The sequence below is a fragment of the Lingula anatina genome, chromosome 3 (genome assembly GCF_051362555.1).
Source record: "Lingula anatina isolate TDL-2025a chromosome 3, LinAna3.0, whole genome shotgun sequence".
Lineage (NCBI taxonomy): Eukaryota > Metazoa > Brachiopoda > Lingulata > Lingulida > Lingulidae > Lingula > Lingula anatina.
Window position 1 is genome coordinate 13,312,730 of NC_141769.1, and position 23,552 is coordinate 13,336,281.

The 23,552-nt window shown below is 34.6% G+C and overlaps 2 protein-coding genes across 2 annotated transcripts; both read left to right on the plus strand.

The window, feature by feature from the left end:
- The first annotated feature begins 729 nt into the window (after positions 1-729).
- LOC106178614 (transmembrane protein 185A-like) lies at positions 730-6,559 on the plus strand. The gene is made up of 7 exons (XM_013561875.2): positions 730-905; positions 1,220-1,396; positions 1,782-1,992; positions 2,526-2,609; positions 2,864-3,040; positions 3,455-3,581; positions 4,022-6,559. The coding sequence occupies exons 1-7, from the start codon at positions 868-870 to the stop codon at positions 4,252-4,254; spliced, it is 1,047 nt and encodes a 348-aa protein (XP_013417329.1). The 5' UTR covers positions 730-867; the 3' UTR covers positions 4,255-6,559.
- A 712-nt stretch (positions 6,560-7,271) lies between these two features.
- Positions 7,272-23,467, plus strand: LOC106178613 (glutaredoxin domain-containing cysteine-rich protein CG31559). The gene is made up of 4 exons (XM_013561874.2): positions 7,272-7,915; positions 14,757-14,993; positions 20,473-20,538; positions 21,285-23,467. The coding sequence occupies exons 1-4, from the start codon at positions 7,382-7,384 to the stop codon at positions 21,471-21,473; spliced, it is 1,026 nt and encodes a 341-aa protein (XP_013417328.1). The 5' UTR covers positions 7,272-7,381; the 3' UTR covers positions 21,474-23,467.
- Positions 23,468-23,552: the final 85 nt, after the last annotated feature.

Below are 23,552 nucleotides of genomic sequence, written 5' to 3' on the forward strand. Positions count from 1 at the left end.
TTGTATCTGACTTAACCAGTTTTTGCAGTTTGTTGATGAATCTCTCTGATCTGTGACTGAGTCAAACAGCCTGTCTCACGGACCTCAGATCATCCAGTACTGTACATGTACATCCTTGCAGCATCGATGGATCGACGTACTGAGTAGGCCTACTATATATGTACACCGCATATACTCTATACATGGGTTTACCCGCCAGAATGCATTTTCTCAGGAAAAAAGGATGCATTTTTCTCATTCTCAATCATTGCACGCTCGGCTCGTCCCTGCACTTGGATTCGGCGTTTGGTAATTTAGTTCTTAATTATTGGCCAGTCATTTACATGTATAACGTTATCTTCCTGTAAGCCCTACATTTCAGAAGGAACTTTTATTTGAAGGGTTATGTATTTTTAATCATCTGAATTCGCTGTAAATTGGGAAAAATGACCGAGTAGTTTTGCAGGATATGTACACATAGAAAATATGCCTTTGCGAATTTTTCAAACCGGTGCAGTAGGCCTATCCCGTAACTGGGCCCTGTTGTTGCACCCTAAAACCAGTGCGTTTTATTTTGAATTTCTCCTCTACTGTTTGTAATATAAAGAAAAGGAGCATGTGGAGAGCAGCGATTTTCTGAAGTAAATATATAGCGTGTTTTCAAAACTTAAATCCACACTCATAAGTTCAATGGCCTTCAGCGATAAACTTCACCAGTGTTGTGCTGCAACTGTGTGCAACAGTCAGGATATCGATGCGCAGTATTACCCTTTCTTATGTGGATATTTGTTGTTGTTGCAAGCGACATGTAGCAAATCCAATATGGTGAATCGGAAGAGAAGACCTTTGTTAAGTTACATCGTAATGATGACTGAAGTCTAGTATATCATGAATCTTCGGCACCTTTTCCAAGATTTTAATCCAAGGTAAGTTATCTGTTGTTTTAATGAGCATAGAAACGATTCCACCATTGTTTACATGGAAAAGTTACTTTGTTCACTAGAAGTGGAAGCAAGACTCGAAAGTAAAAATAAAATAAGTATGTCCAGTTCTTTGGTCAATCACACTGAACAGTGGTGAATGTCTTACGGCAGCTCATTATTTTTCGTTTATTTTGTTAGTACATCTGCTACTGCAGCTGATTATTTTACCATTTTTATTGATATATGTGGATAACTTTTCCAACACATAAATGTATTCAACTTATTTTTTATTAATTAGGTCTTGTAATATATTCCAGCAAATTTGTGGTGTATTCATGTCTCCTGCTATTCTCCTTCCTGTTTGCACTGCGCCTTGATGGCCTGATAGAGTGGAGCTACTGGGTGGTTTTCCTGCCTATCTGGCTGTGGAAGATACTAGTCCTTGCTGGCTCCTGTGTGGGCAGTTATGTGTGGTGGAAACACCCTCAATACAGGTACTGACCCTGTGTGTGTGTGTGTGTGTGTGTGTGTGTGAATGTGTGTATGGAGAGCAGGTTGTGAAAGATGTCATACATACTGAAACTGTCAGGCCTACCAATCAGGGGCGGATTGAGGCCGTCTTCTGGGTCTTCCGGAAGACGGTCAGATTTTCAAGTTTACATAGACGGGTATCTAACTTTTTCTGTCGGAAGACAGTCAAAAATGAGGATGGATCAACAAACATAATTTGGAAGACTCTCAGAAAATATCTCTGGATCCGCCCCTGCCAATCATGTGTCAACTGTCAGTCTTACCACTCAATAAAATTTTTTGAGGAGCAGTTAACAATTGTGTTCATCCAGTTTTTGCTTATATTCCTAATATTCATCATATTTTCAGAATTGAAGGAGATAGTTACGTGCAATACAAAGCTATGATCATCAGTACAGGGATGCACCTCCTACTGCTGATGTTTGAGCTGCTAGTCTGTGATAACCTGGAGACCTCTTCCCAGCATCACTGGATCCTTGTGTTCATTCCACTCATCTTCATGTCTATAGTGTCCATAGGAATATGTGTCTGGGCTGTCAAACATGAACGGACATTTGAGGTAGGTGTTGAAGTTGTGTCCAAAGAGATGAGTGCAGGCTGTTTAAATTTAATAAAAAAAAGTGTTGTCCATCAAACAACTGCCATCAAACTTGGTAGAATGTTTTAGTAGGCTCAAAGATAATGTCTATATTGAAGAGTGTTGATTGTCAAACCTAAGTGCATATCTGTGTGTTCAAAAGAGAGTAGGGTGTCAAACGAAGTGCATTTCATGTTATGATGTATATCATGAATATGTATTGTGTACAGAAAAATGCTCGCTGTTTGGTATGAAGGAACATGATACATTGAGATTCATAGGTCTTTAAATGTTTAAGTATATAAGGAACCTAGAGAACTAATATGAAAGGGCACCCAAGTTTTCTACACTGAATGATTGGGGGGGGGGGGGTAATATTCTCTGAAGAAAGGTTCTGTGATATTTTAATATATTGTTTGACTTGGTTTTTGTTTTATCTCTGCATACATAATATAGTTATTATTCTGTATCAGCACAGAGGATAATTCTATTTATGTTCAGTTGTTCTCTTTTAGATGGAGCTGTTTTGTGCTGTAAACATTTTACAGTTTATATTCCTAGCATTGCGGTTTGATGGGTTTATTATGTGGAACTGGGTGGTAAGTACAAGATACATTAGTTGCTAGCAATTGAATAGTATGGAAAGTGAGATATATTTATCCAAATATTTGATATTGAAGTTGAACAGATAATTGCAGGACAAACTTAAAGATATAAGTGATTAATGTACCATAAGTCAGGTAATTAAACTTGGTTTCAGGATTGATAACTATACACAAAGGTATTCCAAGCATATATTATTACTGACAGGGTTGCTGCATGCTATGATATAAATTCTTTGCTATCATTTTAGATTGTTTTCATCCCACTGTGGATACTGATGTGTGTGGCAATGATCGGGGTGCTGTATGTTATTATATTGGCCATAATTCTCATGAAGTCTCCAGACATTATACCAGAGCAGAGGAGGGGCAATGCCTGCTCTGCACTGGGGTACACATTTCTAGTCATTCCAATGTTGATTTTTCTGGTAAGTTCTTCATTGGTTTGTGGTATATGTTGTTTCTATAAATGATATGTAGATGACAGTTTCAATGAAAGTGACTTGAATGTTATTAGTTACTGTATTTTGTATAATTGTACTTTATCAGTGTTGTTATTATCCTGACCACTTTGTCATTTCAGAAGAAGTTAACAATCACAACCTCACTCTTTCTAAATTTAAATGTTTTGTCATCATTTGTATTTAAATAACCATTTGTCTAAAAAAAATAGAATAGATTTTTGAAAAGACGTCCAGACATTCACTGATAAAAGTTTCATAGTAAGTCTTCACGCATAAATGCTGTCTACAAGAATATGTCAACAAATGATAATGGTATTTTATTGTACTGAATTAACAGTGGAACAGTGAATGCCATCCATACGGTGTGATATTTTTCAGATACTGCTAGCCAACAAGCTGGAGCACCCTGCCAACTACTCCTACTATGTAGCTGTGTCATTACCATTCTATATTGCTCTGTTAGCTCTGATAGGCATGACTTTTGGGGCTAAGGGAGGAAACCACTGTAAGTAATCGTTGCATCCATGTAGAGCTGAAGCTGTTTGAATTTGTCCCACAGTTGCATATAAAATCCAATTTTTCAAAGTACTGGTTAACTAAAATATCTTCTAATGTATGGGGTTTTCAGCTAATAGCTTTGCTATATTTTGGATAAATAAATATCTTTTATGGATGTTACATTAGAATTCAAGGGAGGGATCACCACCAGGTGTGAACAACTTAAACTTAAGTTCTTGCAGACTGTCGGCTTCTTTAAAATTATTTTTTTGCATGTCACATTATGATTAATTGTGTTTAATCTGGCAAGACAGTGTTCAGCTGTGAACCTCATGGTCATATTTATTTTTCCTTATTGTATTCTTATGTAAAATGTTTTGATGAATTGTAAATATCAAATGAGATTTTAAAGAAATTTTCTAACTTGAAATCATTCTTCCATTCCAGGGTGGTTTGGCATCAGGAAAGACTTCTGCCAGTGTGTGCTAGGAGTTTGCCCACTACTTCAGGAATATGGAAACATCTCATACAAAATACAAAAAGATGACAGTGAACAAAACGTTACAGAGCCCCAAGAGAACACTGAAGTGAAAAAACCTGGCAGCAGTAATTCTAAGAAAAATATAGAAGAACCTCAGAGGTTAACTGTACCCTTTATATCCATAGAAGCCCCGGACTAGACTGCATTACAGACTGAAAATTGACCTTATTTGCATCATTGGTTGACAAGGTTATAGGGAGAATTTAGGCCGCATTTCCAGTCAGGTTGGGAAGGCTGGACTTAATGCGGAATATCCCAGCAGTCTGTGTGATGAGGATTTCTTAACATAGACAGTTACTGTAATATCACTTGGCTTGCCTCAGTCACAGTTGGAGGTGGGTGGGATAATGACCAGATACATGTGAGATTGACTTCTTTAAGGTTAAAAATTGTAATCATGTGGTGTGCTGAGATGGTTTGAAAATCACCTCAGGATATCTGTGGAAAGAGGGGTGGAAGATATTAGGATTGCAACCTAAGTACGGGTTTTGTGGAGCATTTTTTATCTGAACAAGAAGAGATTTAAATTGGCAATTGGTTAAGTATTGTATCCAGTGATGTAAGTGAGACTCATTCCCTGTCAAGATAGGTCCTGTCTAAATGTTGCTTTAGTCTTTTATATTGTCATTATATTGTAAGCAAGTGTATATTATTTATTAGTGACATTTTTTGGTTCATCTATGCTTTTATATTGATATAATACACACAGCATTCCTTTATATATATATATGTATATATAATGAAAACTATGCTTTAATGATACAAAACCATAATATTATGAGTGACAAATAAAAAGCTGCGCTTGCATATTACCGGACATAAGTATCAAAATATTTCAGGTAAAAAAGACGGATAATTCTTCATGTGGTGTTTTAGTTTAATTTAATTTGTAGGTCCTAAATATTTATGAAGCTATAAAAAAAGGACAAGTGTATGTCAAGGACAAGTGTATGTTAAGGACAAGTGTATGTCAAGGACAAGTGTATGTTAAGGACAAGTGTATGTTAAGGACAAGTGTATGTTAAGTAATAGATAAAGCACAGATTGTGTAGCTTTTTGCCAAATAGGCTACTTGATAATTGGCACCAGGACAACTATATTTCTTAAAGCTTCATGACAAGTGCTTCATGTGACTTAAACTGTAGTTAAAGTGGATAGCATTCTGTAATGCCATGCTCTATTCTTTGTATTTTTGCATGCTGTGCCTTTACGTAAATAGTGCACAGCCCAACCCATTGTTTTCTGCTTGAACCATGGTTAACTTAAGTATTTAAAAGAGTCCATGTTAGTGAGAGAAGAAAATGGTGATCTTCGACAACAGAGCTTACTACAAAATGTAGCAATGTTAATGGAGGGAGAGAACGAGAGAGAAAGAGGTGTGATATAAGAACAATTGTACTTAAGGGGCAGTGCATAAGTGAAGTACATTGATGATACGGGAAGCAGTACATGGCTCTTGTATACAGACATTGGAAAAGAAAAAGGGAAACAGTTTGTGATATGAATAAAATGTATATAGACAGTGATACACTATCAAGGGCAATGTGAAATGGCAAAATAGAATGTAGCAGGCCCGTAGCCAGGGGGGGTTCAGGGGGTTCGAAAGAACCGCCCCTTTTGCTGGGAAAAGGTCCATTCTGGGTAAAATTTGATCTAGGTACATATAGTTTTTATGGAAAAAGGTCCACTTTTTCAAAAAAAAGAACCCCCCTTTTGAAATTGCTGGCTACGGGCCTATGTAGTGTAGTTGTATTAGAGAGCTTTACAGACATCTTATGGATTTGAAATGAAAAAAGAGATACATAAAATTGGATGGCTATTGACGTATTGTTTGTACATGCCGATTTTAGAGAAGAAGGCATATTATCCACCCTGACTTTAAATTACAACAGGGATCCAAGAGCTCCTTTTTCGGACGAAACACAGGCCTTAGCTAGTTGTTGAAACATAAGGAGGTTAAAGTCACTCTCCTGGATCAGCTGCTTTGACAAAACACATATGTATGTGGAAATTTGAAACATTGCAAGTGCTGTGACCAAGTTTATATTGGACATTTTGTTTGGAAGTGATCACTGTTTCATGTGTTTGTCTGCTTATGCAGTGTTTGGTATGCTGTTCTGTAGTCTATGACTAGTAAAAATATAAAATGATGATATTAATCTTTATTTTAACTAAAGACCTGCTTTATCTCATGAAATATTGAGATCCAAGCATGGAGTTTGTATGACTTTCTAAGATATTAGTAAATACCTCCTTACAGTATATACATATGCAATATTTAGTGGGTAGTTTCATTTTGTGGGAGATGGTGTCACTTGTCACTTTGAAATTGTCTGGTGATCTATGTGATGTTTAAATTCTCTGCTGAACAAAAGATGATGTTCATTTTACTGTAAATAATAAAGTAATGTAAAGTATAAAATAATAAAGATAAATGAAAAGTATGATATGGAGTAAGCTGTTTTGGATTTGAATTTTAATTAGGATAGGGGAGCTAGAAATATATTTTTGAATAGATTTGCATGATATGCAAGATAATTCGGAATGTGCTGATGTGAAAAAGGCATGCTGGAGCAAGGAAGAAAATTATTCCTCAATAAAAGAAAAAAATCTGGTTTCTATCTCAGATTGACAACCAGAGTCAATCCACAGTCTGCTAGGACAGTCTGGACCACTTACAAGTAAAATAAAGCTTTAAAAATTCCAGAACCACCAAATGACCCTCTGTTGCAACCAAGCTTCATCGGTACATCTGCATTGTGTGTTTGCATAAAAATATCACTGTTGTTTTAATGCACTGCAATGAATGCAATTTATATTAAACATGATTAAAGGACGTTTTTTTAAAATCAAAATGGCATATAACTAAAAAAAAAAAAAATATTGGCAGACCAAGTTAGATTGCAAACCTATTATAAGGAAAGCGATTGTGCTCGGATGTTCTCAGCTAGCACATTTGTCTCACCTGACATTTCACCGTGTTGCCCATAATGACAATACCTTTCTTCTAGAAATTGTCGTGATCAGCTGATGGTAAGCTTAGCATGTAATGCGTAGCCCGTGGTACTTAACATGTGTTCTTTTATTTAATTGATAGAAAAAATACTATTGCCAAGGAGTAAAAATTACACCCAGTGTCTAGTGCATGAATGAAGAATAGGGGGAATCCTGGTTGATAATATCTGTCACGTGACCAACTAGCAGCTGGGAACTCCACCCGCAACACATGCCAAGCACTGTCACAGTTGGTGAGGAAATCAGGAAGCATGTCCGCTACAGATAAACGGAGGAGAAAATCTCCAGACTGGTTAAGAATCTTCAGAGACACGGCGCATTGTGAACTAGACCAAGTTGAGGACACTAAAAGTGAGAAGAAGGCGCCGGTTACTATAATCGACACAATAGATCGAACAGATATAGTGGAGTGCGGCAGGTTTCAAAATGGCTATGCGCCGCCTGTACAGTCAAAACCACAGAATCGTAGTCCCGAACAGAAAAGTCGAAAGGTGACAAAAAACCACCATCCGAAGCCATTAAAAGATCCAGAAAATGGGGAAGATAGTAGACCCCACGTGAAAAATATTTTCAACGAACATTTCTATGTGAACGGGTTTGCCGATGAGAGCGTGGAGGACGGTAAAAATGGCAAAAGCTCAATTTTTGCCGGCCGGAGGGACATGTTGAACACGTCGGCGCTGGAAGAACACATTATTGTTAGTGGCAAGGGGACTGTTCGGGGTTTCAAAAACAGGGTACGGGCAGGCATTGTCACGTTTCTGGAACAGCAAGATAAAAACAAGGTAGGAACACCTGTATTGATTTTCTATGTCAAAAGCAGTGAAGTCTACGTAAAGGGCAGAGCATTATGTTATGAAATGGATGTTAAGAGTAGGCATTATTTTCGCCCTATTTTGTTATAAACAGAATATGTTCACAGTTTTTAAGTATCAAACAAAAAGGTGGAATTTGTTGAATTGTTACCAAACTGTCCATGTCTCGCTCCATAATGGGAAGTTACGTGCGAAAACGATCACTTTTTGCCAAATACCCACAGTTATTTACAAGACGTGTTCAATTAGAGAGCTAACAATAGAGCGCTAGCCCTGATCGTGATCGTTAGATTAAATCTGTTCAATAAGGAAGCAAATTAATCTGTTCAGATAAAAAATGAACTGATTAATTTGTTTTTCCAAATTTTCTTGGCTGTCTGTTTTGATTATTGAAGATAAAAAGAAGAGAGGAGTAAGTGTACTTGTATTAAGTGTCAACCCAGAACCTATTATAATACCCTAGCACAGCCACCGCAGAGCTCAAAGATTGTCAACCAGGAAGAACTGTTGATTCCATACCTTTGCATCCCACCTAACAGTCTTGTTTATAAAAAATCTGGGCTGATGACACGCAATTGTGTCACTTCAGTTGACTTAGCACTATCTTATCAGTGAAACATGAGTCTTTATTGGAATAAAACTGGTACCAGGGAGAAATGCACATGATACTAATGTGGGATTACTAAAGATGAAATCTAGGGTTGTAAAAAGTAGAAGTTTACCTTGGGATTCAAAATTTTCTTCCTGCTTTTCTCTTGAAAGTAGGTTAGGCTTAGAAAAAAAACTAAAATTCATAGTGGCTTTGCAATACAGGATACTTGTACAAAATTGCAGTCAATTAGTTTTTAGGAAATTTGCTTGGAATTCCTTAATATATGTGTATTCAGTTTTCATATATGTACCAGTGTTCTGAAAAGTCTTCAGAAGTCAAGCATAGCCTTTTAGAAATACAACTTAATAAAGACGAGTAGCCTATTTTATTCTTTGAGATAGGTGATCCCAGGTAAATCAAATAAGAGGTTTTCCAAAAGTTAAGAACATGAGAAACATAATATGTAAGTACCTTAATAGCCTTTTATATTTGCAACTCTGTTGACACTTCTACTCTTACTGGAAAAGGTCCAGTCAGAGAGAGAGGGACAGAGAGGGGGGGGGGGGGGTCCCATTCAGTATGTCTGACTAAAAAACCACTGATAGGCACCCACTTACCAAACAAGGTAAATGATAATGTATACCTAGCAACCACATAATGTCCTTTGTATTAGACAATTAGTCAGAAGTTTGTCACCCCCCCCCAAAAAAAAGGTTCCTATATCATCAAGATTCATAATTTGTCCCAGCCATATTTAATTTTTTGTTAAATGAAGACCTTGAAAAACTAAGGAAAATGATTTTTAATAGGAATGCATAGAATTCATGTTAGATTGATGAAGTTGTCAACCATGTTGGAGCGAATTAATTTTAATCTTACTTGAAACCAGTAGTACATGCAAGGCTGTCATTGATAATGGACATTTTAATTGCTTGATCCGTCTCTGTCTAATTTTTCATGCAGTATTCTAGCAGACTAAAAGTAACAATGACATCTCCTTATGTCTGCGATCTTAATAGGCGCCTGCACACAACGCTGCGGTGTTCACACTGTTAACAAGTTGTTCTTCAAAAAGAACATATGATTGTTAGCGACTGTCTGGACACTTTGTAGCTTTGACATTAAATTGCGTTATTATTGTAATTATTGTTTTACTAATGGATGTCTGCATGCATCCGGTTTTCTCTTTGTGACAGTATTTAATATAAAATCAATATAATTTTTTGACTGTTTTATCAAAGAATTAAAGTCTAAAGTTGGGGAGACCAGACAAATATTAGTCTATTTTATCCTTGGATAAATCATGAGCAGTCCTCTGCAAAAAAGCTTCTTTTTCAATTAGTGATCTTTTTTTTTTTTTTAATCAGATGTCCCAATTAAGTGGGAAACATCTTATTCAGCCTGTGATAAAATAGACCAAAATTTACAAAATTGGTTTTAAAGTTAAAAACAACAACTTGCTTCAAATTCCTTTCAAGCACTTGCCCCTACATACATTATTAGAGCTGCTCTAACAGTATAATATTCCATGTATGGCAACACAACAATGGCGATTATATAGTTGTCTGCACATTCTTGATGGCATAAATGCCAATGCTGAAAGTGCATCAACAACATATTACTGTATGGGTTTCTTGGCTCATCAGAAGTAATAAACTAGCAGTTGGCCTGACATTGCATGTGGATGAAATAAACTTTTCCATTATTAATGTCAATTTCATTGATTAGTTTAGTGGTCAGAATGCAAGATCATTAGGCCTAATCAAATGGAAGGTTTGTTTGCCCACAAACCAGTGCTTGGTTTACATTATATTCTAGTAATTGAGTCATCAATGTTTGTGTGTGTTATCTGTAAATGAAGGGATTTATACAATTTTTCAACAAGCTTTATCTCACATTTAATCTGCTTATGATTTGAAACAGTGGGTTAAAGACATAACTTTAAATAATCAGTCTCTCTCGACTCAGTTTAATTTGTAATCAGACGTACTAGTACAGGTAAACTGACAATAGTTTTTAAGTTTTTTTTATTGTAATTTGTATTTTATAATTGAAATTTGTTCTTTAGAAAAAACTGTTTAACAAGAAAAAATTGAAAACTGAATACATAATGATATATATATATATATGAATGGTCTTGGTTGTGACAGATTCACCAGCAGTGTTTTATTACCCAGGGAGTCACACCTATGTTAAAATCAATAGGTGCAATATTTCATGTCAATATGCTGTGTTTGTGTGCAGCAAAGGGCTGAGAGATAATACTTAATAGACATGAAGTCACATTCTTAGGTTGCAGAGTAACCAATGTGCATTAAAGGTTTAATTAACTCTTTGAATCTGTAAAGTCAACTATTCGAAAATGTTCAATACTTTCTGTATGATTCTACATACTGCATATTGATGAAGCTGCTTTGCTGAAGATTTGTAAAAAAAATTCATCATCATTATTTCAATACTTCTATTAGAGAACAATGATTAAAGTAGTGCCCCTCTTCCCTCACTTTTAAAATATTTGGACCATATTGTCATTTTTAACTGCAATTGACCAAACCTGAATATCAAATACTCAGGCAGGGTTTTTATTTCACCTGTAATAAGGAAGGTATGCTGGTACATAAGGTGTGTATGTATAATATTGATGAGTGTGCCTTACCTTTTATACTGGTGGTGGTCAAAGTGCCACAAAGTTAAGAATTTGTTACCAAAAGGAATTTACTGTTACAATTATAGCAACAATGTATCCACTTAGGGCTACAATGTGGGGTATGCCACTAGAGTAATTCAACCTGGATATTACCTGTGAAATCAATCTGTATTAATATTACTGTTATCTTGTGCTATCTGCCCCTGCAGGATGATAATGAAGGTATCCAGGTAGGTATATCTTGGCTCTGTGTGGAAGTTACGTCTTCATTATATTTATACGTATCACATGCACACACAGTATGGGGAACAGTATCACCTGATTCTAAACTAGCATTGTAATTCCTCCAGAACTACTCTTAGACTGCATATGATGAAACACATAAAATAAATTTTATGAAAAAATTAAAATATTCAGGCATAAACAGCCTCATTCTCTTTATGCACTTTGTTTCATTATCAGAAATACTAAATCTCTTTTCATTTCCAAATTTTTTTGAGTCCCGACATCATTTATAAAAGTCTTCCCCCTGTCCTTGTAGTGGTTGGTACAGGCAAATGGCGTAAAGCATTCAGGTGACAGTGTTCTCATGTATCATGTGGTCTGTGTGCTGCACCTCTACTTAAAGCACATTCACAACCAGTCTAAATTGGACCTGTAATGAACTAATTGATGTCACTCAAGACCACCAGACTTTGTGGAGACTTCTTTTTCCATATTAGCAATCTGGCCATGTAGTGATATCATTTAGTCTATTCCGACACTAAACAAAGTCGAGTTTACATTGAAAATAGGTCAGTTCTTTCCACTGGTCATCTGATTTAGCCAAAATTACAAATAAAATCCCTCTGGTCTCTGAAGCCAGTCCCTTGCAGAACCCAAAGATGAGCATGGTGATTGACCAGAGAGTAGAGGGATTGTTTTGGGCGGCTATTAGTGTAGCTGATAAGGAACATGCAGATAAGGGTTGAAAGGAGAAAAGTTGACTTATCTTCAATGTAATTGCGACTTCTGTGGTTGTGAACATTGTGCCAGTGTTCACATAGTACTCTATCACACTGATTAGTTAATTAGTGAAGCCTAGAGATCACAACGGTCACTGGTATTACTACCAAGGGGCACATTGTATATATGACCATTAAGATAATCATCATTTTGTGTTTATGAATTGATGTCATGTTGATTAAATGGATGATGGGAATGCAGTTTTATGTCATCGGGTATTTAAATAGAGAAGTTGATTGTAGAAATATATAGTTCATTGAAGGGTCAATCTAGCATATATATGTTTTTAACTAAATTAATTGTATTTTTTACCATAAATGTAAAAGAAATTAAACCCCTTGACACAATTTTGATGAATTATTTTTCATAGTATGATAGATAATTTGAACAAATTGTGTCAATAACTTTTTAAATCAGAGTCTATTATCTTCAGAATTAGTGGAATGACAATCATATATTATGCTATTCTGAGCCTAGATGCCTTTTTTGTATTTTTTTATTCATTGTGACATATCTTTCTTAGGTAGAGAGGGCGAAATTTTACTTGTCTCTTTACATGGAAAATGTCATTTTTATAACTGCACATTCAGTTGGTATTTTTACCTTTATCTTTATTTATGATAAAATGTGTTGTGGGATTTCTCTGTTTTCTATTTTACTCTTTTTCACTCTACATGCATATTGATCAGTTTTGTGTTTTCTGTGTACACTGTTTATACAAATTTTGAAATGATTCATTACTGATTTAGAAGGAAAATGCTGTGGTAACTTTGTGTCACGATATGTCCATGCATTACAAGAAATTCTGAAAAGCATCTCATGCATTTGTAGTAAAACCATCAGAGTATATTTTGGAATGATGATATTAATTTTTCTTAAGATACAGAACTAAAGAATTTATTATTTCTCAATTAATCTCTCCATTTACTGTCCAAAATGAGTATGAAATCCTGTCACTTAAAAATTTTCTTGCTTAATGCAAAATCAACAGTATACATGAGACTCACTATGTAATGTCTCACCTACAATAGGTGTCTTTTTGCCTTAATGTTATCATTAGCAATAATTATAAGTGGAATTAAGGAAGACATTCCTAATGTCTCATTTTAAAACTTTTGTGATGTTGCAATTATCTGGTCTGACGATCATACCTGCACACAGTAGAGGCAGTTATAAAAGAGTAGCAGTTATATAATTATTCACGTTTTAATGTATAACATTTCACTAAATTGATTGTTTGCATGTTAACACTTATTATGCCAGTTTTGTACCTCACACAGCTTGGTAAATTTTTGTCTTTTTTTGTGCCATGTGATGAACACATGTTATGTGTGAATTAAACTTCGTATTGTTGATCTGAAGAATGTAAATTTAATTTTTACTCAGTTGTAATGAGATGAGGTGAATTGTCAATGAAACATTAAAGTAGATTTTGTTGTAATTTAAAACTAAATAGTTATAAGACTTGTCCAATAACTTTTGCCTCTTATTTTTGGCATGTAGTGAAGGAGAAAAAAGTCATGTAAGAAGTGGATTAATCTTTGTGTAATCTGGTTTGCATAATGGCAATTGATGGTAGAAGTCTGAGAAAGTTAACAGACAGTGCTTGGAAACTGCAGCATCACAGGCAACCTATTAGCAGCACATTACGTTTGCCCTCTCACTGTCTCTGAACCTTAAGAGATATAAATGGTGAACTTGACTATTATAGCCACGGGTGGGAAGGCATAGACTTACTTTAATGGTGGCAAACTAGGACATTAATGGCCCTTAAATGGGTTGTATTTTTATGAGAACTTTTATGTGACGTGAAACGGTTTAGGACAAGAATATTGTATTGGTGGGGTGAGAATTAATTAAATAGAGGGCAACTTTTTCAATTTGTATTGATGGAACTTGATTGCGAGGATGGTATATTTATCTGATCCAAACTTATACAATATTGTATTTAATAAAGTGTGTCATATAAATAGATAGGAGATTTTACACTTGAATGGACTTTTATTATTGTATACATGTCATGTAGACAAATTTTAGGTGTTGTTAGTTTTCCTTTCATCTTTGAAAGGAAATAAAGTTATAGCGGTGATTTAAATCCATGCATCAATGCAATTTTTTTTATTACAAATAAATTTTGATAATGAAATTAAATGTTTGCATGCTCTTATTGTCCTTGCACAAATTTCTTTTGTAAAATGGCTATCTGTAAACTAAATATTGTCAAAGTTTGTGTATATGATGGAAATAACATGTATGACATTTTGTAAGACAAAAATCAGATTTTCTTCCTTTTGTACCATGTATTGATTTCTTGATTCCGCACTTGGAATAATTCTGAGAAAACTGTATCATTAACTGGTAACACCTTGCATTAATATGTGCAACATGTTTGATGATTTTATTTTTTCCTTGAAATTTCATCTGCTTAATTTGATTTTAATGCTGACTGGCAGGAAGACAGTAACACATTTGGCATCCTTTCCCATTTGTTTCTTAATGGTGTCTCAATTCCACCTTAATGCATGTGACAATTATAATGGCAAATGTACTTTTCCTTTTCTTTCCAGAAAAATTACAAAGTCCTCGAGAAAGGAAAAATAGTGGTGTATACAACCACAATGAGAATTATAAGAGACACATACGAAAAATGTCAAAAAGTGAGATATATTCTACAAAACCACATGGTCCGCTTTGAGGAAAAAGATGTGTTTATGAACCGAGATCACCAGAAGGAACTGATAGAGAGGCTGGGGGAGGACGAGGTCACAGTGCCGCAGGTGTTTGCTGATGGAGTCTTGCTTGGGGTAAGATGATTACTGTAACCTTTTCTCAAGGTTCAAAATTAATGGGAAATTTAAGTTAACAGATATATATTTTAAAGTGTTTTTTTTATTAACCTGGTATGGATGAGCCTGAAAAAAAAAAGATGAAAACCTATCTCATTGATAATTTTGATTATATGAATGAATTTTTTTATTTTTCTGAGCAACTTTCTTGATTTTTCCAAGTGTTTATGGATTTTGTTTTACAAGAAGTACAGTGAAATTATAAAGAAATCCATTGGTCATGTATGCAAATATTATAAAACCATAAAATCCTGTCCCCTCCCTATACTACTGTGTCATTTATCAATGCCTTGCAACTAATAAAAGCAAAAATTAAGTAAATAGAGTTTATTGATTTTTGCCAAGTTAAGTTAATCATATTCCAGTGATTAATGACAGCCTTGGGTGCCATTAGACCTAGTCACTGGATTGGGGTGTGACAGTATTTGTGACAAAGTTGCTGTTGACAGTTGGGGTGACGTACAAATAGATGTGGTCAGACTGACCTCTGGTGGGCATATTGTTTATCTGCTACAAATTTGTCTGTGAATGTGGTCATATTGATTTGTCTGTTTCTTATATATATATATGCAGATTCCCAAGGCCCATGATTAAAGCACTGTCCTTTTCTTTCTTTTTTTATTTGCCAATCAAGATTTGTTCATTGGCTCAAATGACTTTTGTTGACATTTTTTTCAGCATTTAGCTAAAATATGGCTAATGCAAACCCTGGGTTTATATCATCAAATTATCTGTCATGGTCAAAACAGAGGGCAGTAACTATTTCATGTTAATTCTTTTTTTTTTCATGTGGCAATGGATTGCTGATTTTTTTTTTTTTTTTTTTACGTGGGTTGACCAACTATGCCAGCATATCAAAACCAAAAATATTATCATCTCATGAAACCAGATACAATATCTTCTTATGACAGCCATTTATCAAAATTTGATCTTCTTAAATCTATGATAAACTTAATTAATACCTTCCCAATAACCAGGACATGGGCAATGAATCACTCATCTCACACCTACAGGTGTTGTGTGTCTTGTTGGCCACAGATGACTCTGTCTGATTACAGAAAAAATTACACCTGACAGCACTATGCAACTGAGACCAGATTTTAGATTAGTTTAAAGAAAAGTGTTTAAGCTTTAAAACTTGGAATTGGTGGTGGGGATGGAGATTAAAAAAAAAAGACCCCTTCCCGCTTTCTTCATTTCCTGATCTTTTCTTAAGCTCTGCCAGTGTATTGTATCTTATCAAAGCAGACATAATCATCAGTCTATCTGGGTTATATACAATGAGCCTAAAATACAGTGGGAATCAATACATTACCTATTACATTCTACCTGCGGCTGAATCTGAAAAAAATCAATAAATAATCCCAGGGCTAGATGAATTCCCCGTGTATGAAAGGACTGAGTGACTGATCATTCTGGTAAAAATAATTTCTGAAGCAGTTTGTAAATTACATCTAGTTATTTTTATTTCCTTGTTTCATTTTAGACATTAATCCACGCTTGGTAATGTGTGGTTGCAAAGAAATATGGGTCAACCACAAATAGTTGAGTATTTGATCTTAGATTATGTGATGTCATCTATAAAACTATATACATTTTTGTTTTGAAGTTTTAAAAAGTGAAGAGATTTTGACATATAAAAATGCAATGGCAACAGTCTCTTGGAGATACTTTCTAATTAATATATGCAAATTTTAATGCTTAATTTTGATAAAGCCCCCCCACCCACCCACACACACACACACACACACACACACACACACTTAATGGAAGAAGCACATCAGGCACAGCTGGATGTTATTTTTTTTTTTAAATCCCCAAGTGTCTGTTTGATTACAAGGATTTTATCTCTAGGCTATACCTGAATGTCATCAGAATTGATAACACTGATATTCAAGTGTTCAGTTTGTATTTTCTATCTTAATCCAGGTGTGCGTCATTGGTGATTACAAGAGCTTCCTCATAAATCTTGCTATTTACATGGAATAGTCCTTCAAACCAGCTATTTCTGAACTTGCATTCCTATAAATTTTAGAGTGATACAAGTTGATGAATAAAACCTGTCACGTTCTAGAGAATCAAATTTATTCCCCAAATGTTCATGTCAAAGTAATAAGTACCTGACTAATTACTGAATCAACTTTTGAGTCCCCATTTGTTTAACATGGCTGAGGGAGAGAGAGAGTAGCTTCTGTTATCCATTGACCTCACTTTGCCTCTGTCACTTAGGTGATGATGTTTTTATTGCTTTCAAACTGATAGATAAGTATGATTGAGGCAATCATGTGCTTCGTTCAGAAGTTCCCCAATTATTTTACTATGAGGGCTTCATGACCCCAGATGAGTGGCCCAGGAGGGCTTGGGAGGGGGTTAATGGGGGTGGGAGTTTGGGGGGGGGGGTTGGATATTGCTTACTGGTATATATATCACCTACAGCTTTGGCCTAATCTGTTTGTTTTTGGGTCTCCAGTAGGTACTGGTAAATGATAGCTACTGTAAGATTTTTTGTCAGGTTTGGATGTCAAAGAATTATTAATTTGATATATTTCAGTATTTAACCCAAAGTGTTCCAAAATGAAAAAACTGAAATAATATATATCAAATTAATAAAAATTAATAACTAAGTATTAGAAAATCCAACTCAAAACTTTTAATGTAATTTTTAGAAATAAAAAAAAATTGGAATGTCTAAAACGGACTTGTATTTATTTTATTTAAAGACAAAACACAATATGTTTGACTGTAATAGTCTGTCACATTTGTGGGACAAACACCAAAGATATGATAGAACATCGCAGAGAACATCTTTAACCTATGGAGAATGGAACAGTAATTTCTAACATGGGTGGAGATGTGATGCAGAATTGATTGAAATTTTGAGTCCACAGTCGCAATATTCAAGCTGAGACATGGCCTAAATAGTTACATGTTCAAGAGAGACTCAAGATCAATGATTGTATACAATGAAGCAAAGATCAAAGTCTGATCCGAGATCAATACAATGCCATGTTGACATGTTACACTTTAGGTTGACCCGTACTGAGACAAATGGAGGGGAACGAGGTAAACTATTGATACTTTCCTATTGTCTTGTTACAAGCTGAGCTATTGACAGAACTTTGGCTTGTTTGCTCTCCAGGATAAGCGGGCTTGGTTGTGTTTACTGTTCTCTTACTGTAAGACGGCGAAGTGAGGATTGTAAACAAGGCAATCGTAAAAATGCAAAAGTGACGATATTAAATTTGGTGGACCTCCAATAAAGGCATTCTTAATATAATTCATGCCCTCTCCTCCCCCTTCTTTTGTATAGAAGTCACTTTGTAGAAAGTAGGGTACTAGATAATTTTGTTTTCATTTAACTACTTCACTACAGATCTAGCACTCTGGAGTATGTAAACTGTTTGAAATCTGGCTGATCATACTAATACTGTCAGTGACAATCTGTTGACTACATTTTCCTTTTGCGTTTTCATTATGAATGGTTTATTGCAGATTTGAAATTATATAACAAGGCAGCAAAGCTGTCAAATGTACAGACAAAGAACAGAAAATAAAGATGCAAATAAGTGAAAAATTAAATTTTCACAAAAAACTGTTAAATTGCCAGAAAAATTTACCAAACAGACTGTGTTGCCAATTGAAGCTGTATGTTAGACCCATGTTTCTTTCCTGTAAGTTTGAGAACAGTAAGTGACATGATTTCCCTTAAATGGTCATCATAGGAGCAGTGCCCAAAATAGGGGTTTCTTCAAATTTTGATGCAACATTACATAATGTTTAACAGCATAATGACAATCAAATGTTATTAATAAAATATTAGTAACATGGACATTCAGAAAATGTGACAAGCAAAAGTCTTCAAGATCATGGAACTTTAAAGTCACACCTTGAAAATGCCAATATGTGAAAAACTAAATTTTCACAAAAAACTGTTAAACTGCCAAAAAAATAAATAAATAAATAAATAAAAATACCAAACAGACTGCATTGCCTACTGAAGCTGTATTTTAGTCCCATGTTTCTTTCCTGTAAGTTTGAGAACAGTAAGTGACATGATTTTCCTTAAATGGTCATCATGGAAGCAGTGCCCAAAATAGGGGTTTCTTCAAATTTTGATGCAATATTACATAATGTTTAACAGCTTAATGACCATCAATTTTTAATTATAAAATATTAGTATCACAGATATTCAGAAAATGTGACTAGCAAAGGTCTTCAGGCCCATGGAACTTCAAAGTCACGCCTTGAAAATGCCAAAATGTAAACAAGACAGCACTGTTCTGAAATGGGTTTATTTCCATTTTTAACACTTTTTTAACATAAAACAAAATAAACATTTTACTGCCATTTTATATGACCAACTAAGAAAATTGATGAGATGGGAAAAGTATCAATAGAACAGTGTTAAATGTCCAATTTCCTCCATTCTGAGATTCTGAACATAGTAGATGATTGAATCTGACAAACTGCAATGATATGAGTTTATTTCCATTTTTGACACTTTGTTACACAATACATGATAACAAGTTTACCATGTTTTTTACATAATCAACTAACAATGTTGTAAAGATGCAGGAAATATCAAACAAACACTTTTAGGCATCTTATTAGTTAAATAATGAGACTGTTAACATGCCTAATAATTGAATCTGAGGAAATGTGAAAAACAGTATAACTTCTAAAATAATGGCCCGATTATGCTGATTTTCGAACTCAACCTGCGTTTTAGTAAGATTGACCACTCCTGTGAGTATAATTACAATTGGCCAATCCGTTTTTCTTATATTGTGTTATCAGTGTTGTATTTATATTGAAAATAGTGAAAAAACAGCATAAATTCCCTAAAAATGGCCCAATCATGCTGATTTTCGAACTTGACCTGCGTATTATGAATATTCATCAGTTCTGTAAGTTTCAAGTCAAAAGGTAAAATGGTTTTCCACTTATCGTGTTATCGGTGCTGCATATATGCTGAAAAAAGTGAAAAAACAGCATAAATTCCCTAAAAGTGACCCGATCATGCTGGTTTTCGAACTTGACCTGCGTATTATGAATATTCATCAGTTCTGCAAGTTTCAAGTCAAAAGGTAAAATGGTTTTCCACTTATCGTGTTATCGGTAAAAGTGCACGGCGACGACGACGGCGACGACGACAGACGCAGATGATGGCTATATGTACAGACACATCTGTGTCTGTACATAAAAAGCCAATATGTTGTGGCATTTTGTATTAATAATTTCATGTGAAGTTTTCAAATTTACTTTGATAAAGATACCAAGCACAGTCAAAATTGTATATTTAAGTTCTATATGTTTGTGAACAACCATGATATTTAATTTCTTGTTTTCAGATTAAACTGTCAGAAATTTTAGATATGAAATTATTTAATTATAGTTTTTAAACTTTTTTTTTCAAATTTCATATTTCTTCTTGCAGGGTGTTGAAGCATTAGATAACCTTAATGAATCAGGAGAATTAAGAAAAATATTTAGACATTTCAAGGTGAGTGTATAATTCTCATTGAAACCCAAAAGTGTGTTTACGTAATTTATACGTATTATATTATAAAAGTTCATAATTTTTTTGCCTTTTTGAAAGCTTTTATAACTGTAGATTATTGATTGAAATATTACAAATCACATTTTGTCATCTGATGGTTAATTTTCTTCCATTTCACAGGCTAAATATTGTGATGCTTTTATTTTTGTAATATAAATGGCTATTGGTTTTTGAAGGAAAAATCTTCAAACAGGATATGTTGATTATTATTCTTTTTGCAGAATATTTCAAATGCCTCGCCCTTTCTAAAAAATAAACTTGTAATGTGACAACTGCAGTTAGTTAGATTGAAGTGTACCAAGCCATCTGTAGTTGTCACGATATGTATAGAGCTGTACACAGCTGCAATGACAACATAACATGGTCATGTTTATGACTAAAAAATCTTGGACTAAAAGGCTTGTTACAAAGTATACCATGTTTTTGAAGAGCAGAACCTGGACATACAAAGTGTGAAGAATAATTCCTTGGAGCATGGATCAATCAATTTTTAAAGCTTTTTCTTAAAAACAGTAATAACAATTTTTTAATCCTGTCAGTGAGAAATTTACAAATAGTGATGTACCATCAAGTCAACAATTGTTTTTAGCAATAGACTGAAATGTGGCAAAATGATTATGCCTGGTCGCTGACAGCCTCAGACATGATTTATAACAATTTTTGATGAATTTGTTTTTTTTTTCTTCCAGAAAATCACAGTGAACCAGATGTGTGAGAAGTGTGGTGGGTATAGATACGTCCCATGTAGTGTGTGCCATGGAAGCAAGAAATCCACATACAGGAACCATTTTACCACAGAATTCTGCGCCTTACGCTGCATGCAATGCGATGAGAATGGCCTTGTGCGATGTGACTTGTGCCTGGACCAACAGGAATGATACGAACAATATTACTTGTGTGGAGAAATCTCATTGGTTGATTGGTGAAGAAAATACAGCACTTAAGATTGGTCAATTACATACAGGAAACTATAGAATCAATGCAAGCATTTGCAGGAGGCTCAGGATTATTAAAAAGAAAATGTACAATTTTTTTTCTAATTTGGGTTTTTTTTTCAAATGAACACTTTGACAGCACTGGTATAATATGTCAGGTTCTTTCATAATCAGGCTAGAGTTGGTTCACATAGTAACTGTTATTGTAAAGATGCAATTAAAAACTTTCAGCAAGCCCCATTTGAGTTAATCATGAGTAACATATGAGCCATGCTCTGTAACAATTCAGTCATGTTGGGCAATGTTGATGATACAGACATGGCTCTGAAACTAGGGGTCAGCTTACTGAAAATACCCATAAGTTGATAAAATATTCTCCTCCAACCCAACCACAAACATGTCACCAGCACCACCAACTGTCATTATTCATTGTATGCTTATTTCTTGTTTTGATAAATCTGAAAAAAAGTATTTTCATTGTCAATTATTAGCAAATGTTTAGCCCACATTATAATGTACAAGAAATCATGGTTTTACTGAAGTGGCAATACAGTATTACTTTAGTTAATGGATAATACAGTGTACTCTCAAATACTCGACAGTGGAGACCTGAAACCAGCAGATAAATTCAAAGCATGCAGTGAGACAGCAGGGGTTTGCTAGGGGTGGAAGGTGAAGTCAGGCAAGTCTTTGATGTGCTCTGTGTGTTCAGACCACTCCCAAGACTTAACTAAATAAAATTTGTGACAAGGGACTCCATTTCTCAGCTGAGCTAAATTTGCCATGGGCCTGAACAATAGAAATGATAGTATTTATTCCCAAATTAGGTATATAGAATATGATTTATTTAGAAGCTCAGTTTTATTTATGCCTGCATTTTTGTTATTTTGTTTATTTGATACTGACCTCCAGATTGTGCTAATCCTTGTGTTCATTATTCTCTAGCTTAATTGCCAATCAAATAGACTTGTGGGCGATATATTTAGAAACAGTCAACTGGCATCCATATATATTTAGTATACATATCTCGATCCCAATAAACACGGGTAAAAATAAAGTCATAGAAGGATTCTTTTCTCACTTAACACACACTTATTGGTATTATAGTTTTTACGTTTAAAGAATTTTTATCAAATATCAGTAAATGTGGGATAAACTGCACGTGTATCAATTTTTTTTCTTGTTATTGAAATCATGAAGTGTGAGTTCCCAGGCCTTTGCATATCACACAGTAGTTAAAGAAGAAAGATGCGCTGTCCTTTTATCCTGCTCTAGGATCCCAGTAACACAAATTTAAGCTACTTTTTGTGTTGGCTAATGATAAATTTGTGGGTAGTAACCTAATATCTAATATATATCTCAATTTCCTTAGCCTGACTAAGTCTTTGCATGTGTTCACCAAGGAATAGTCAGAACATGCACATCTCCATCATTTATCTCAAAGACCAAGTTCTGGAATTTTTTTGTTGCAATGTTGATGTAGTTTTATTTATTTGTTAATAAAGTAATGCACTGGATTTAAATATTTATTGCTCAAGTTGCATGTTGTGGTGAATGCACTGACTAAATTTTCTACTTCAGTGCAGGAAGGTTACACTAGGAAGATTAGAAACTAGACGACCCAGCATTTGAGACTGAAAAGTTTATATGCTAACAATTTTGGCTCTTTATTAGCAGATACAAACATTCTTGCAAATGTGATTTTAACAGGCATAATTATTTTGCTTTATTTATAAACACCTTTTTATCGCTTCAGTTAATTGTATTACAGCTTTCTCTTTTGAATGGTATTGGATACCTTTTAGAAAGCAGAAATGTTCCAGTCGTCTGTTAAGCTGGGTAATAGGTGCGAGCAAAAAATGGAGCAAATGTCATGACATACGTTTATTATCTGTTATTTATATTCAAGTCTATTTAGAAATAAAATTTGAGTTATATTTTTGGTGTTTTGTTTTCTTTTCAAGAATAAAACAAAATTCTTGTTGGCTTAAAGATGGACAACAAGTCGAGGTTGGGACAAGA

Coding starts and splice junctions, on each gene's coding strand:
- LOC106178614 (XM_013561875.2), top strand. CDS start 868: ATGAATCTTCGGCACCTTTTCCAAGATTTTAATCCAAG. Junction 906..1,219: donor TTCCAAGATTTTAATCCAAG/GTAAGTTATCTG, acceptor AATATATTCCAG/CAAATTTGTGGTGTATTCAT. Junction 3,041..3,454: donor TTCCAATGTTGATTTTTCTG/GTAAGTTCTTCA, acceptor GATATTTTTCAG/ATACTGCTAGCCAACAAGCT.
- LOC106178613 (XM_013561874.2), top strand. CDS start 7,382: ATGTCCGCTACAGATAAACGGAGGAGAAAATCTCCAGACTGGTTAAGA. Junction 14,994..20,472: donor CTGATGGAGTCTTGCTTGGG/GTAAGATGATTA, acceptor TTCTTCTTGCAG/GGTGTTGAAGCATTAGATAA. Junction 20,539..21,284: donor AAATATTTAGACATTTCAAG/GTGAGTGTATAA, acceptor TTTTTCTTCCAG/AAAATCACAGTGAACCAGAT.